This window comes from Pogona vitticeps, chromosome 1 (genome assembly GCF_051106095.1).
Source record: "Pogona vitticeps strain Pit_001003342236 chromosome 1, PviZW2.1, whole genome shotgun sequence".
NCBI lineage: Eukaryota > Metazoa > Chordata > Lepidosauria > Squamata > Agamidae > Pogona > Pogona vitticeps.
The window spans coordinates 191,779,618-191,794,649 of NC_135783.1; the positions used below are offsets into that span (position 1 = coordinate 191,779,618).

The 15,032-nt window shown below is 45.3% G+C and overlaps 1 protein-coding gene across 1 annotated transcript in view; it reads left to right on the forward strand.

Annotated features, from left to right (window-relative positions):
* Window positions 1–7,126, forward strand: part of COL5A2 (collagen type V alpha 2 chain) — a 201,602-nt gene extending 194,476 nt beyond the window's left edge. The window contains exons 51-54 of the mRNA XM_020802855.3: window positions 207–495; window positions 2,023–2,210; window positions 3,031–3,270; window positions 4,149–7,126. Of these exons, the coding sequence (XP_020658514.2) occupies window positions 207–495; window positions 2,023–2,210; window positions 3,031–3,270; window positions 4,149–4,295 (864 nt within the window). The 3' untranslated portion in view covers window positions 4,296–7,126. The remainder of the gene's footprint in view (window positions 1–206; window positions 496–2,022; window positions 2,211–3,030; window positions 3,271–4,148) is intronic.
* Window positions 7,127–15,032: the final 7,906 nt, after the last annotated feature.

Consider the following 15,032-nt stretch of genomic DNA (forward strand, 5'->3'; position numbering starts at 1 on the left):
TTCAGTGTGGCCATTTATTGGTGCAGTACTAGACTAGCAAGTTTTTGTTTTGGAAGATAGAAAATTAGCTTTCCTACTGGAAGAAAGGAGATACCATTAGCAGTAACTGGAGCAGGACTGATTCCTCATATGAGCCTTGTGTCCCGGGTATTTTAGCTGCATAACCATGGAGGTGGTCCCTTTTTCCTTACTGCTTTTGCCTTTAGGGTCCCCCAGGTGATCCAGGCGCCCCAGGCCCTCCCGGCCCACCAGGCCACCTGACGGCGGCCCTTGACATTATGGGGCACTACGATGATGGTCCCATAGAAGCCATACCAGAGTTCAGTGAAGATGAGGCAGGCCCGGATGATAGCAATAAAACAGATCCGGGAGTACACGCTACGCTGAAGTCGCTGAGCAGCCAGATTGAAACGATGCGCAGTCCTGATGGCTCCAAGAAGCATCCGGCTCGTACTTGCGATGACCTGAGACTGTGCCAACCATCCAAAAAGAGCGGTAGGCAATGTTCTGTTTTTGTTTTTTAAACCGTTCTGCAATCCTATCTGCTGTATAAAAGCTTCCCCAAAGCGTTCCTCTGTGGCACCTAACTCTCATCAGGCTTGGGGGAGAAAAATGATCACATTGGCTTGCTATCCAAATGCTTGCCATCCAATGGCAGCTGTTTTGGAAGGCAGAATGTGGAGACTGAGGTAAAATTGGAGCTCAACTTGAAGAAGTGCAGGCCTCACAGTGTTCAGCAAATTAGGGAGACTTCTTTCTCTTAAACCTTCCCCAACCCACATTCAGTACCATCAGCATCACAGTGTAGAAAGAACTGGGCATTTATTAGCTTCCTACCTAACATTCCTAAGATACAAGAAAAAGAAGCAGCCAACCAGCGCAGTCATTCATACGGTGGGGAAGTTTGTGGTAGAAACAATTCTCTCAGTTTCTTAAAACAAACAAACAAAAACCCCACCAGAACTCAAATCTGCTTAAAAGAGTTTATAGAATATCTGTGTCCAGAAGAAGGCAGTTCAGTTTAATATTTGGCAGCAAAAATTGGGGAAAACAAGCCAGAACTGCCGTATTCTGGTTGTCCTGTCCCTGTTCAAAGGGAGGCAGTGTAACTTTTGGTGGGAAGATGTAAATGTACACAACATGCCCATTTAAGCCACACTCAGCCACAAGCTTAGCCCTAGCGTACTGCTCTTGATACGTTGGAATTCCAGTGAGGTCAGGAAATGCCCCAGAATTCACTCAGCAATTTCAAATAAGTGTTCATAAAATTATTCTATTTAATCTTGAATAGGAAGAGATGTGTGTAATTGATTTGTCCTGCCCACAGAACATTAAAACACAAAGATTGACTGTAGTGCTTTACAATCAGTTAAATTATCAATTCAGTTGAACATTTTCTAATCTAATTGGGCAATTTAACTATGGTTTGCTTTGGAGGTTTTTTTGCATCAACATTTCTCCAGTGTTTAGTTAGTCACATGTGGGAAAGTATAGGAAAAGAAGGCTGTTGCCAGGCGACAAGTTTATCAATGGAGTACATAATAAAACCCATTTCTCCTCCCACTCAATAATGCCTGTTGCCCAGCCTGATGAAAAGAATCTCAAATTAAGCTTGTACAACTATAAAGGTTAGGAGACGAGATTACAAGGGGGGCAAAAAGGGAAAGAAGGAGACGGGGCTTGGGTTGTGTGGATAAGGAATATGGTTTTCAAAAATTCTTGCAGGTGTTTCCTTCTGCCCAGAGCTGTAAATAGAGGCAAATGAGAAGAGAGGAATAAAATAATGAGTCACATTTTTCACCTTCATTCTGGTAATGCGTTTCATATAGTAATGCAAAGTAACCACCAACTTCAGCACTCTCTTTTCAACCTACAGAAAATGCAACTAGATTTTTTTGCTCAATAATGACCAAGTTAACTTCATTTTTTGCTAATGTCCCTGTGTCTGCTAAAATGTAATCCAGCTTGAACCAGGAAGCATTGATGAGACAATCCTCAAGCTTTACTATTTTGCCTTTTCAGGAGAATATTGGATTGATCCTAATCAGGGTTGCGTTGAAGACGCCATCAAAGTATTCTGCAATATGGAAACAGGGGAAACGTGTATATCTGCAAACCCAGCTAGTGTTCCACGTAAAACATGGTGGACTAGCCGGTCATCCGATCTAAAACCCATATGGTATGGACTTGACATGAATAGAGGTTCACAGGTAATTACATAAATAATCTGGGGGGCACTTATCTTGTTCTCTAGGAGAGTTTTAAATGATTTCTTTCATTTTTTTAAAAAGAAAACTTCATACTGAAAATAGAAGTATGGATGAAAAAAATAGTGAACATTTAATTATGAATATGTCTAATTTTAATACACCATATATTTTATTTACTAAATTATTTATTGGCTATTTTCAACCAGAATTCTCAAAGTAGCCTTAAAGCTTGGAACATAAAAACAGTTGAGTCATATACAACATGTTGAGTTGACATACAATTAATTGTACTCACACTAGAGTCTTAACAATTAATTGTATGTCACTAGACTCCTTGAAATCAGTGATACATATTAGCCAATGATAAGTCCAGTTGATTTCAGGCACTCCACGTGAAGCATGACTAATATCTGAATCCAAATCTATGAAAATACGTAACTGGCATCAATCACTTGCCAGAATCCTGTTGCACAGTTATGTAAAAGATATAACTTTGGGTTATAAATTGTTGCAAGTTAAGTAATCTCTGTAGGCATGGTCTGTTGCATATGGACCTGTGCAGCCTGACATGCCACAGAGAAATGCCTACAAAGATTTCTTATGTCATGACAATTTGCCTTCCCGCATTAGGCCTGTTGCTCAACAGCGCAACAGGATTTCAGCTAGTATATTCAGACTAAGTAATAGGTATTTTGTGTGGAAGTTTATTTCTACAATTGAAGTTTAACAAACTATTATTTACATTTCAATCAGAAAGAGGTTGATTTTTTAAATATCTTCTAGGACTATAAACTGATTTGTATTTCTTGGGCCTTTCTAGTTTGCTTATGGTGACAAGCAGTCTCCTAACACGGCTGTTACACAAATGACTTTCCTGCGCTTACTGTCCAAAGAAGCTTCTCAGAATATTACCTACCACTGCAAGAACAGTGTAGGCTACATGGATGACCAAGCTAAGAATCTGAAGAAGGCTGTCGTTTTGAAGGGAGCGAATGACCTTGACATTAAAGCTGAAGGAAACAACCGGTTTAGATACACTGTACTTCATGACAGCTGCACTGTAAGTTCTCTTCTAAATTGTCCTTTATTGTCCATAATTTATTGAATTAATTATGAGGTACAGAGAGACAAGAGGAGGGGCAGGATATGTTTTCCGTCATTCCAGAATAAAAGACACATCATAATGGGCTCAAGTTACAGGAAGCTAGATTTAGACTGAATATCAGGAAAAACCTCTTAACTGTTAGAGCAGTACAATAATGGAACCAATTGTCTCAGGAGGTGGTTAGCACTCCAAGCTTTGAGTGTTTAGGCATTGATGGACTGCCACTGCCATTATGTTTGGCTGGGGCACATAGGAACTGGACTTCAAGAACGTCTGAAGCACCACATGTTCTCTGCCTCTAAACTGGAGTTAGTACATCACAGTGTGGTTAGTAAGACCTAATGTTCATAAAATCGTAGAATAATTGAGTTGGAAGGGACCTATGAGGCCATCAAGTCCAACCCCCTGCTCAGTGAAGGAATACAAATCAAAGTAGATCTGACAGATGTTTCTCTACATTTCTCTTTAATGCCTCCAGCATTGGAGTGCTCACCACCTGTCAAAGTCATTGGTTCCATTGTTGTACTGTTCTAACAGTTAAGACATTTTTCCTGTTATTCAGCCTAAATCTGGTTTCCTATACCTTGAGCCCACTATTATGTGTCTTGCACTCTGGGATGACCAAGAACAAATCCTGTCTCTCTTCTCTGTATGACTACCTTTCAAGTATTTGAAACGTGCTGTCCTATCTTCCCATAGTCTTCTTTTCTCAAGGCTAAACATGCCCAGTTCTTCCAGTCTTTCCCCATAGGGCTTGATTTTCCATGTTCTTCTTTGTCTACATGGAATGTGATTTTGGAGTGGTTTCTATTCTCTTTTTGTTTCTGTTCTAGAAACGGAATGGAAACGTGGGCAGCACTATCTTTGAATACCGAACGCAGAACGTGGCACGCTTGCCTATTGTTGACATTGCTCCTGTGGATGTTGGAGGTGCAGACCAAGAGTTCGGAATAGAGATTGGACCGGTTTGTTTTGTGTAAAAAAACGAATAAAACAAAAAAACAAGTGAATAAATAAAAAGGGGGGGGAATCTTGCCTACTCAAAAGCATTGGGAACAACAGCAACACACGAACTCACAGTGAGTGAAATTAATCCTGAGACTCTTGAAGTAATGGCTGATATTGGGATCAGCATTGTACATAACAGTTCCTTCTAATTCCCTGGCCTTCTTTAGGATATTTATTGTACTTACTTACAAATCTTTAGTCTAATTGTCCCAAGTCAACATTTTGAGGAAGTAATAGGACTTTAAAGGACAAATGACCACTCTTTGATGCAAACATAAGTAACTTTTTAATGATAAATAATGGTAACAATTATGCTTTTATCGGGGGGGGAGGTTTCTACTCAGCTAAAAAGGAGTGTAATTCATATGATACAAGTATTCTAAAGAAATGGACATATTCAACTCTCTGCTGCACCAGTGGAACATAACAGAATATGACATTAGCAGTGCAATCTGATATGGTTCTCCTCAGAAGTCAAGCTTCCAGGGAGTTTGGCTTATTTCCATGCATGTAGGTATTGAATGGCAGCCAGTGCCCAAGAACTCATTGGTTAGAGTTACTTTTTGGTTCTTACTGACACCCCTAAGTCACGGAACGGCAGTGAAGGAGGTAGCCACCTTTGGCAGAGTTCTCCCCACAGTCTTACAAGGTACAGGAGGCCTTCTCAGGGTCTAGAGAGGGGAACCTTAGGGCCTCTGGGCTCACAGGTCCACAAGTCTCCAGAGCTCCCTTTTCATTTTCCTTCTGGCAACTTCAAATTCATACCTCCAACCCCGTTTATAGGATTTAATATCCTTCCCTTCGAGTATCCTTCCTTCCTCCCTGTTTTCAGCTATACTCTCAGTTCTGATTCCAGTTATCTGCCACCATCTCATACCATATAATATTTCCTGGCCCAAGGATTCCTGTGAGAATTTTTTTCCCCTATCAAGTTGACATTTCACTTTCTTTGCAGAACCTGAAAGTTGGCCAATATTCTGCTGGTGGCAGCGTCACCTAACAGAATGGGCACGATCATAATAATGCCAAGGTGGCGCAAAAGAACACCACCCAAGTTTTCACTCCTGCCACCCCCATCAATTCCTTCAGTGCACTGTTATATTAAAATGCAGAAATAGAGGCGTAGGCTTTGCAAGCAGAAAATCCGTTGTTTGCTCCCAGATTTAACATCCACTTAAGAGTGTTTGTTTAATACACACCAGAAAACAAGAAGGGGGCAGTTGTTTAAGGGCGCACATACATCTTGCCTTGAGGTTCTGGTGATAGCATAAGAGCCATCATGGACTGTGTTTGTGCAGTCTAGCATTGAATCAAAGGAGATAATTCATGGAATATATTTACGCACCTCATCACAGTGCAGAAGTTTGAAATATACAGTGTTCCTCTGATTTCTCAATGTAATTTAAAATTTAGGATTTCCCCCCTTGCTGTTTCTATGTAGTTCTTAGTTCAGCATGTAATCTCCATGATTATTAATGTCAAGCATCTAAAAATGTGTTGCTTTTGTAAAAATAAGTCTAAAAAATCAATGCCAATCTGATTTTGATTGGGGAGGCATCTGGCTGGCCATTTAATGAGTAACTTTTAATGAGCCATTTTCTCTTGGAAGCCATGGAATATAGTTATGATTTTGTAGGCCTGTGGCCAAGGTCAAAAGTCCTAAATGACTTCTGGGAACATCTAGATTTCCCCAATGCCTCAACTGCATTTTCCACTTACATGTCTTGTCATGTATTTCCATTTATTAATCCGAAAGCAGTGATTACTTATAAAGATCAGAGACTTCCTGTTGCTGAGGTAAACCTTTGTGCAACAACCGGTCATGCTTCACCAGAAATTGTGACTTCATCTGCCTGGATTTTATCAGGGCAAACAAATGGTCCACCATTTCTTAGCATGAGCTACCTCATCTCTAGAAACTGGGATGCATTTTAATAATCTAGTGTTTGTTCTAGATACAATAAGGTGCTATGCTTCTGTTTCACTTTCCAAGAATGGAGATAGGCAGGGCAATGTCATATTAAAATAATAATGTTTGTTTTTGTTTGTTTTGCTTGTTTGTTTGAGAAGGGAATGGTGCTAAAACAGTTTCTGTACAATCCTAAGAAAATGAAAGGCCATTGCCATCAATGTTTTTGATAGAATTTAGATATTAGATTTCGGGTGTCTGGGGAAAATGTCTAACAGGACATTTCCCCCTTTATGGTTATACCATATACCAAATGCTGTGTACATCAGCATGTCCTTTTATCCCTCCCATAGAGCATGTGGTACAAGCCTACTTCTGTGGTCTGTTACTTTGTTGAAGAATTATGCTCTCCCTTTTCTTGTTTATTTCTTTTTTAAAAAACCCATAAAAAAAAGAGAGAAAAGCCATAAGCATAGCTTTATTCATGTATCTTTGCAAAGCATTTAATTAAATACACATTTCTTGCTAAGGAGTGGTTTCCTTTGTGTAGAGTGCTTCTGACAATATCAGAATTGATATCTGGGTGAAAGAAAACTGTGTGTGTGTTTGCGTGCATGCGTACGTATGGGTGTGTGTTTGTGGCAGAGAGTCTATATTAGCTATGCCATCTGTGATTTACAAAAATGTAGCATGCAAAGTCTTTTATAAATTAAGTTATGAAGGGAATTTTGAGTGAAACCTGTTTGTGACAGTGCTTACAAATTGAAAAGCAAATGAACCAAGTGATTGCCACCAAACACAAAATCTGGACACTCAGGATTTGACACCGCTGGCTTTGAAACTCTGGAAATTCAAAAAGTTTAATTGTTGCTGAATAAAATAACTGTGATAAAATCAGTGTGTTCCTTTAAATTACATGGGCTGTTTCAGAGAAGATGTGTTGGCTTATCCTGCTGCAGGCAAAGATAACAGAGATAATTGGATATCCCGTTACTTTAAATTTAAGGACACACACACACACACACACAAACACACACATTCACACATGTACGTCTGTCTGGCTAGCTCAGTGAATTAGGTATCTGGCTGCAGAGCCAGAGGCTGGCAGTTCAATCTTCCACTGCCTCCTGGGATAAAAGCCAGCCTGTGTGGCCTTGGGCAAGGTGCACAGTCATAGGGCACCACCAGAAGAAGGGAATGAGAAACGACTTCTGAATATTGTGTACCTAGAAAACTCTGGAAGGAGCTGCCATAAATTGGAATCAACATGACAGTACACATTATATTTTTATGTTATCATACATGTTATCCTACATGTATGGTACAAACAGAAATATCTGGAGGTCCATGGCTGTTCTTGCTAAAACTTATAAAGCAGAGTGATCTACTTGTGGACAGACTTCTGCCATGGCAAATGTCTCTACTTAGCCACCAGAGATCCTCCTTCCCCATACACCACAGTTTATTTCTTCCAGCAGTGTTTGCTGATCCTCTAGGTATCATGGAAGTGGGAGATAAGGAGATCTTATGGGAAAGGGGAAAGTCACCTTTCACCAGCCCAGTAGTGTTTATCTACATTTGGTTCTGGGGATGGAAGGAACGAGCTTCAGATTCAACACTGCCACCAAAGTAACATTTTAACACTTGCTGAGACTTGTAAGAAGAAGAACTATCCCTCAACCCCAGACTTTAAACCTTTGCAAGGATTTCAGATCAGGAGCAATGAGCAACAGAGCATCTACAAAATGATGCGGGCAGGTAAACAGCAGACATCTGTATGACAACCCAAAAGGCACATGCTTCGATCGGTGGGGGAAGCATGCAAATTAGATAAACTGCACAATTAAACGTGTACATTTGGTAAATGTGTAAGTAACTGCGCATATTAGTCAAACTTCACAAACAACATGTATGAATTGGAATGCAAGAAGTAAACACATAAACCCCCAACTAGATTCAAAACTGAGGCGGGAAGAAAAGGATGTGAAGAAACCTATTTCCATGCTCCTATTGAATTCCGATTTTGAATCATTATGGATGATCACTGAAGCAATTCTCTTGGACATTTTGATCAGGACCTTACAGAGTTATTCATGTAGTGAGATGGATTTCATGGTCACCCACCAAATGTTGAATCCTTTGCACCATCTTCTGTGGTTGCAACTGTGACTGTTGCCACAGGAAAGGAGTCTGCATGATATTATGTTACGAAGCCATAGGATAACTTGATCCCCCATATCTTTGGAAATATTTGTCATTTTATTACCAAGAGTGGGTTTGTTGTTGTTTAGTCATTTAATCGTGTCTGACTCTTCGTGACCCCATGGACCAGAGCACGCCAGGCCCTCCTGTCTTCCACTGCCTCCCAGAGTTGGTCAGATTCATGTTCATAGCTTCGATGACACTGTCCATCCATCTCGTCCTCTGTTGTCCCCTTCTCTTGCCCTCACACTTTCCCAACATCAGCGTCTTTTCCAGGGAGTCTTCTCATGAGATGGCCAAAGTATTGGAGCCTCAGCTTCAGGATCTGTCCTTCCAGTGAGCACTCAGGGGTGATTTCCTTCAGAATGGGTTGGTATGTCCTTGCAGTCCAGGGGACTCTCAAGAGTCTCCTCCAGCACCACAGTTCAAAAGCATCAATTCTTTGGTGGTCAGCTTTCTTTATGGTCCAGCTCTTGCTTCCATACATCACAACAGGAAAAACCATAGCTTTGACTATGCAGACCTTTGTCGCCAAGGTGATATTTGCATTTTAAGATGCTGTCTAGGTTTGCCATCACTTTCCTCTCAAGAAGTAGACGACTTTTAATTTTGTGGCTGCTGTCACCATCTGCAGTGATCGTGGAGCCCAGGAAAGTAAAATCTGTCACTGCCTCCATATCTTCCCCTTCTATTTGCCAGAAGGTGATGGGATCAGTGGCCATGATCTTAGTTTTTTGACGTTGAACTTCAGACCATTTTTTTGGAGTGGGTTTAGCACAGACCTGGGCAAAGTGCGGCCCAAGGGCCACATATGGCCCGCAAGCTGCTCCTGTCCGACCCCCGGACAGTGTTGAACATCAAAACCATTTATAGCTTTTTATCTAAAGTTGATCAGTTGCTTATCTTTAACATACCGCAAAAAAACATCTTTAGTATTTGTGAAGATTAACAAGTTTAAAATAAAAACAATCATAACATCACTGTTTCATTTTATTTTTAAGTAAAGTTGTTTCGGCCCCCAAACACAGTTCAGATTTTTTATGTGGCCCCCCTATAGAAATTAATTGCCCACCCCTGGTTTAGCAGTAATGATTTTCTACAAGCTGTTGGATAAGCTGAGCTGGAGGGCAAGAAAATTTTATCACATTGCTTCCCATATTTGGCTGCCCATTTGCTCTTCACTCTGCAAGAACTCCGACGTTCTTCATCGTGGTCTTCTGTGAATGCACACAAAGGGTTAATACCAGCGCCAGCGTTGGGCCTCTCGGAACGTTTTCTAGCTGCAAGAGAAAAGTAACAATGTTTAGGACTACCCCTACTGCGCACGCCCAGCCTAACCGTCCCTCAGTTCCATTTTTCCGCCTAGCGGTTTGGAGCCTCTCGTCTTAGCTGCGTTTATTGCTGCGTTATTGCGATCTATCTGATTTTTGGCTTTGACCTTTGCTTCGCTCACGGACTACCCTAGCGCTTTTTCCCTTCAACTTGACGACCCGGTGTATATTCTGGCTTACTCGGACTGTGTTTGGACTGCTCTGCCTTATCCTTGGACTTGTCGTTTCGGTTTCCTTACTACCCTATGTCCCCTTCAGGGCCGTTCAGCAGGTGTGTGGTGTGCGACCGCAAAATCCCCCATCAAGACGGCCACGATACTTGCCTGTATTGTTTGGGCGAGTCGCACAATCCCAAAGCTTGCCCACACTGCAAAGCCTTCACTAAGGCCGCTCTCAAGGCTCGCCAACAGCGCCTTAAACTTCATCTGTGGGAGTCAACGTTGTCTTCCACGGCGCCCTCTGAGGGGGAAATGGCTTCCACTTCTCGAGCAGCTCCTGTTCACTCAGTCGTCTCCAAAGTTTCCAAAATGTCGAAGAAATCCGCGTCGTCGAAATCGGCCGCTCCTGCTTCACCCGAGCCTCCGGCTCCGAAAGCTAAGCCGTCGAAATCGTCCAAAGCTAAGGCGGCCGCCCAGCTTAAAATGACATCTATTCCACTTTCTCCGAGCTCGGGTTCCATCCCATCGCCAATTCTTGAGGAGTTGTCGAGGCGCTTCGGGGCCTCGGCCGAGGCACCCGCACCTCCTCCTGCTCGACGTACTGAAGTGATACCGCCTTCGGGAAGGTCTTCCCCGACGCCGAGCCAGTTAGTCGCCGTCACTACTGGCCTCGCTTCTGCCCCACATAGCCCTTTTCCTGCGGGCCAGGGGTCGCCTCCCGTGTCGATCTCGTCCGTACACTCGGACTCGAGATCTCCTCGAGAGAGGATACCTCGATCACCTGTGCGCTCGAGGTCTAAATCTCCTCGAGGCAAACGTTCTCGCACGGAGAAGCATGGCTCCCCGAGTCGGTCCCCGTCCTCCGGCCGCTCGAGGTCGAAGTCTCCTCGACAGAAACGATCGAAGAAGAGGCATCGAGCTTCCACTCAGTCCGACTCTAGCGATCGCTCGGACTCGAAATCCTCTAAGCGTAAACGCTCTAAGAAGAAGCACCATTCTCATCGACGTCGTACCAAGCACCGACGTCGGTCCTCTTCTTCCCGTTCGGCGGATTCCGACCGCCCTAAGCGTCGTAAGCACCATCGACGTCGACGCGACCGTTCGCGGTCTCCTCCTTCGTCGTCGACATCCGCCTCTCGAGACCGGTACCGCAAAAAGATCCGGTACATATATGTCTCTTCTTCTTCGGAGTCGACCCGACCTCGACGCCGACGCCGGGCCATTCGAGCCAAAGACCACCCTCTTCCGGTACCGGTTGCCCCTCCACCGCAACCGGCCCCTCCCACCTCGGCACCGACCGTGGTCCCCGTTCGACCCCCGACAACGCAGGTCGACGTCGAGAAGCCCCCTCCAAGGAAGAAGAGGGACGTCTTCTCCTCTGATCCAGATGAGGTGTCCACGGAGCGGTCTTCTGACTCCGATCAGGAGCCACCCCCACCCTTACCACCGCATGATTTACCTCCGGGTGATCTGGTGCTTTCCGATACTGGCGATACTCACGCTCCTTCTCCATCTGAGGATTTTTCTTCTTACTCTCAGATGATGTCCAGGCTTGCCAAGACGCTTAAATTGGACTTGAATCTCCCTTCCCCTCCGGGAGAAGACTTGTTCTTTGGAGACATAAAACGAGACAGTACCGCTCCCCCCAGTATAGCCTTTGTGCCTGTAGTTATGGAGGCCATCAAGGAATTCTGGGCTCAGCCTGCGGCTACACCTAATGTCCCTCGTCGCACAGAACACTTCTACAAGATTCATGGGGCCGATACTCATTTTCTGCTCAAGCATCCCATTCCAAACTCACTCATTGTTGAAACAAGCTGTTCAAGGCCTTCGGCCAAAGCTCATGTTACTCCAGTCGACAAGGAGGGTAAAAAGCTGGAACTCATCGGCAGGAAAATCTACTCCCTTGTCACCTTGCTACTTCGAGTCATAAATTATCAAACTGTTTTGGGAGCTTATCACAAACAATTGTGGCTCAAACTTTTGCCTGGGTTGAAAATGATACCTGAAGACACCAGGCAAGCTTTTCTTAACTCATATGAGGAAGCTCAGACGGTATCCAAGTATGAACGTCTTTCCATCAGACATGCAGCAGAAATCTCTGCCAGAGTCCTCATGTCTGCCATCTCTATCCGGCGCCATGCTTGGCTCCGTTCTGCGGACATAATGGAGGACGTCAAGTCAAAAGTTGAAAGCCTCGCCTTCGACGCTACCGGGCTGTTCAACGAAAAGACCGACTCCCATTTGGAGGACCTTCATAAGGCTAAGAGAACTGCTAAGTCTTATTCTGTTCAGACTCAATCTAGACAGCGACGCCCTCAATGGCGTAAATCTTATGGACAGTATCAATCTTCCCAACAATACCGTCCTTACAAACACCTTCCTCAGCAGCGCTCTGGCCAGTCCTCTTCTTCTGTCCAGGGCTATCAGGGATACCGCCCTCGTCCGCCCCATCGCCGCCAACCTTTTAAGCCACCTGGCAGAAAACAAAAACAGTATCTTTGACTTTCGGCCCCCCGTTTTCACCCACTCACCACCTACCACCCGCCTTCAACCGTTTCTTCACAACTGGTCTGTCATCACAAACGACACTTGGGCTCTAAAAATTATTCAGCACGGTTACCAGCTGGAGTTTATAAGATCTCCTCCGCTGGGTTTCATTACTCATTCTCCCTTCGACTCCTCGCTAGAGGAAGAAATATCATCCCTCTTAGAAAAAGAGGCCATCTCTACAGTACCACCTCACGACGTACAATGCGGGTTTTACTCCCGCTACTTCGCCGTCTCAAAAAGCGGAGGAGGCATAAGACCCATCCTCGATCTAAGACTCCTCAATACTTACCTGCGACCCAGACGGTTTCGGATGCTTACCTTAGAGTCCATCATGCACTTGCTGAAAAAGAGCAACTGGTTCGTCCTTATAGATCTAAAGGACGCATACTTTCACGTCACTATTCACCCCGACCACCGCAGGTTCCTTCGGTTCATCTTTCAGGACACGGTCTACGAATTCCAGGCCCTGCCATTCGGTCTGTCCACAGCTCCCCGGACCTTCACCAAGGTTATGGCTCCGGTGGCGGCTTACCTTCGTCTCAGGGGCATTCACGTTTACCCTTACCTGGACGATTGGCTCGTAGTCTCCACCTCGAGAAGGCAATCCCTGAAAGACACAAGATTCATTCTGTATCTTCTTTCCAATCTCGGTCTCACTGTCAACAATCAGAAATCCCGGCTCATTCCCTCCAAGACAGTTCAATACATAGGGGTCTGCTTGGACGCTATAAAGGGTCGAGTCTTTCTTCCCCCGGAAAGAATACACAAGATTCGACGAGCCATCAGGAAATTTTTCCCCGGTGCTCGGGTGACAGCCCACCATGCCCAGCACCTCCTCGGCCTGATGTCTTCTACGACGCCGGCGCTAGCGCACGCTCGCCTCAAACTCCGGTCGCTCCAATCTTGGTTTCTCACCCTTTTCGACCCCATGATCGACAGTCAAAGGAAACGCCTTCGTGTCACCCCGGAGCTCACCAGACAACTCCAGTGGTGGATGTACACACCCCATCTCACGGTTGGCCGGCCCTTTCGTCCACTCCGTCTCACCGTTCAAGTTACAACGGACGCCAGTCCGTCCGGCTGGGGGGCGCACTGCGGGCGCCGCACCATTCACGCCCTCTGGACGCCTCAAGAAGCCATGTTCCACATCAATTACCTGGAACTGCTGGCGGTTATCAAGGCCTTCAAGTCCTTCCTCCCTCTCCTCCGCGGCCGCGGAGTTCAGCTAGTGACGGACAACACTACCACAATGCACTATGTCAACAAGCAGGGAGGAACCCGCTCTCATTCACTCCTGTATCTCTCCATCCTCCTTTGGGAATGGTGTTACCGTCATCATATCTACCCGGTGGCCATCCATGTAGCCACGGAGGACAACACACTTGCCGACACTCTGAGCAGGCTTCACTATCAGACTCACGAATGGGAGTTGAACCCTCTGGTCTTCCAGGACCTTTGCAACCAGTGGGGGACCCCAGTGCTGGACGTGTTCGCATCCCCTCACAACGCAAAATGCTCCCGCTATGCCTCCCGGGCAGGTCTCGGTCACCACTCGCTCGGCGACGCATTCATGATTCCATGGAACCAGGGTCTCTTGTACATGTTTCCACCGATCCCGTTAATACAGAGATCCTTGATCAAACTCCGACGCTCGATGACTCCGGCCATCTTCATCGCACCCTTTTGGCCTCGCCAAGTGTGGTTTCCCACTCTAGTCAGCATGGCTGTGGACTCAGTAACCCTTCCAATGTGGCCAGACCTACTGACCCAGGAAGCAGGCAAAGTCCTTCACCCCGACCTCGACACGCTCCATCTGACGGCGTGGAGGATCGTCCAGAAATTCAGGAGGTCTTGACCAATGCCATCAAACCCTCCACGTCTCGCTTGTATGCCTACAAATGGAACAGCTTTCTGAAATTTACCCAGCAGAGGGATCTCACCTCCTCACCTGTGTCTCTTTCCACACTTCTGCAGTATCTCCGTTACCTGTTTGATTTCCACCTGTCTATCTCTACTATCAAGGTGTACCTGGCTGCGGTTGTCTTCTTTCAGCCCAGAGCTTCTCCCTCATCCCGCTTTTTCTCCCATCCTACCGTCAGGATGTTTTTGAGGGGTCTCTCTAACCTCCGACCTCCCGTTCGTCCTCCACTCCCTCAGTGGTCCCTCCATTTGGTTCTGCATGCCCTATCCAGACCCCCATTTGAACCTATGGCTACCTGTGACCTCAAAATGCTCTCTTTAAAAACGCTATTCCTAGTGGCTATCACCTCTGCTCGTCGAGCTAGCGAGTTGGCAGCTCTCCGCCATGACCAACCTTTTCTTCAGTTCTTTAAGGACAAGGTTATGCTTTACCTGGACGTCTCCTTTCTTCCTAAGGTGGTCTCCGACTTCCACGTCAACCAGCCACTTATTCTGCCGACTTTGTTTCCGTCTCCGACGACTGATGTTGAACGCATGCTCCACATGCTCGATGTTCGACGGTCCTTAGCTTTTTACGTATCCAGGACCAAAGACTTTCGCCTGGCCAACAGACTCTTCCTTTGCCACTTTGGCTCT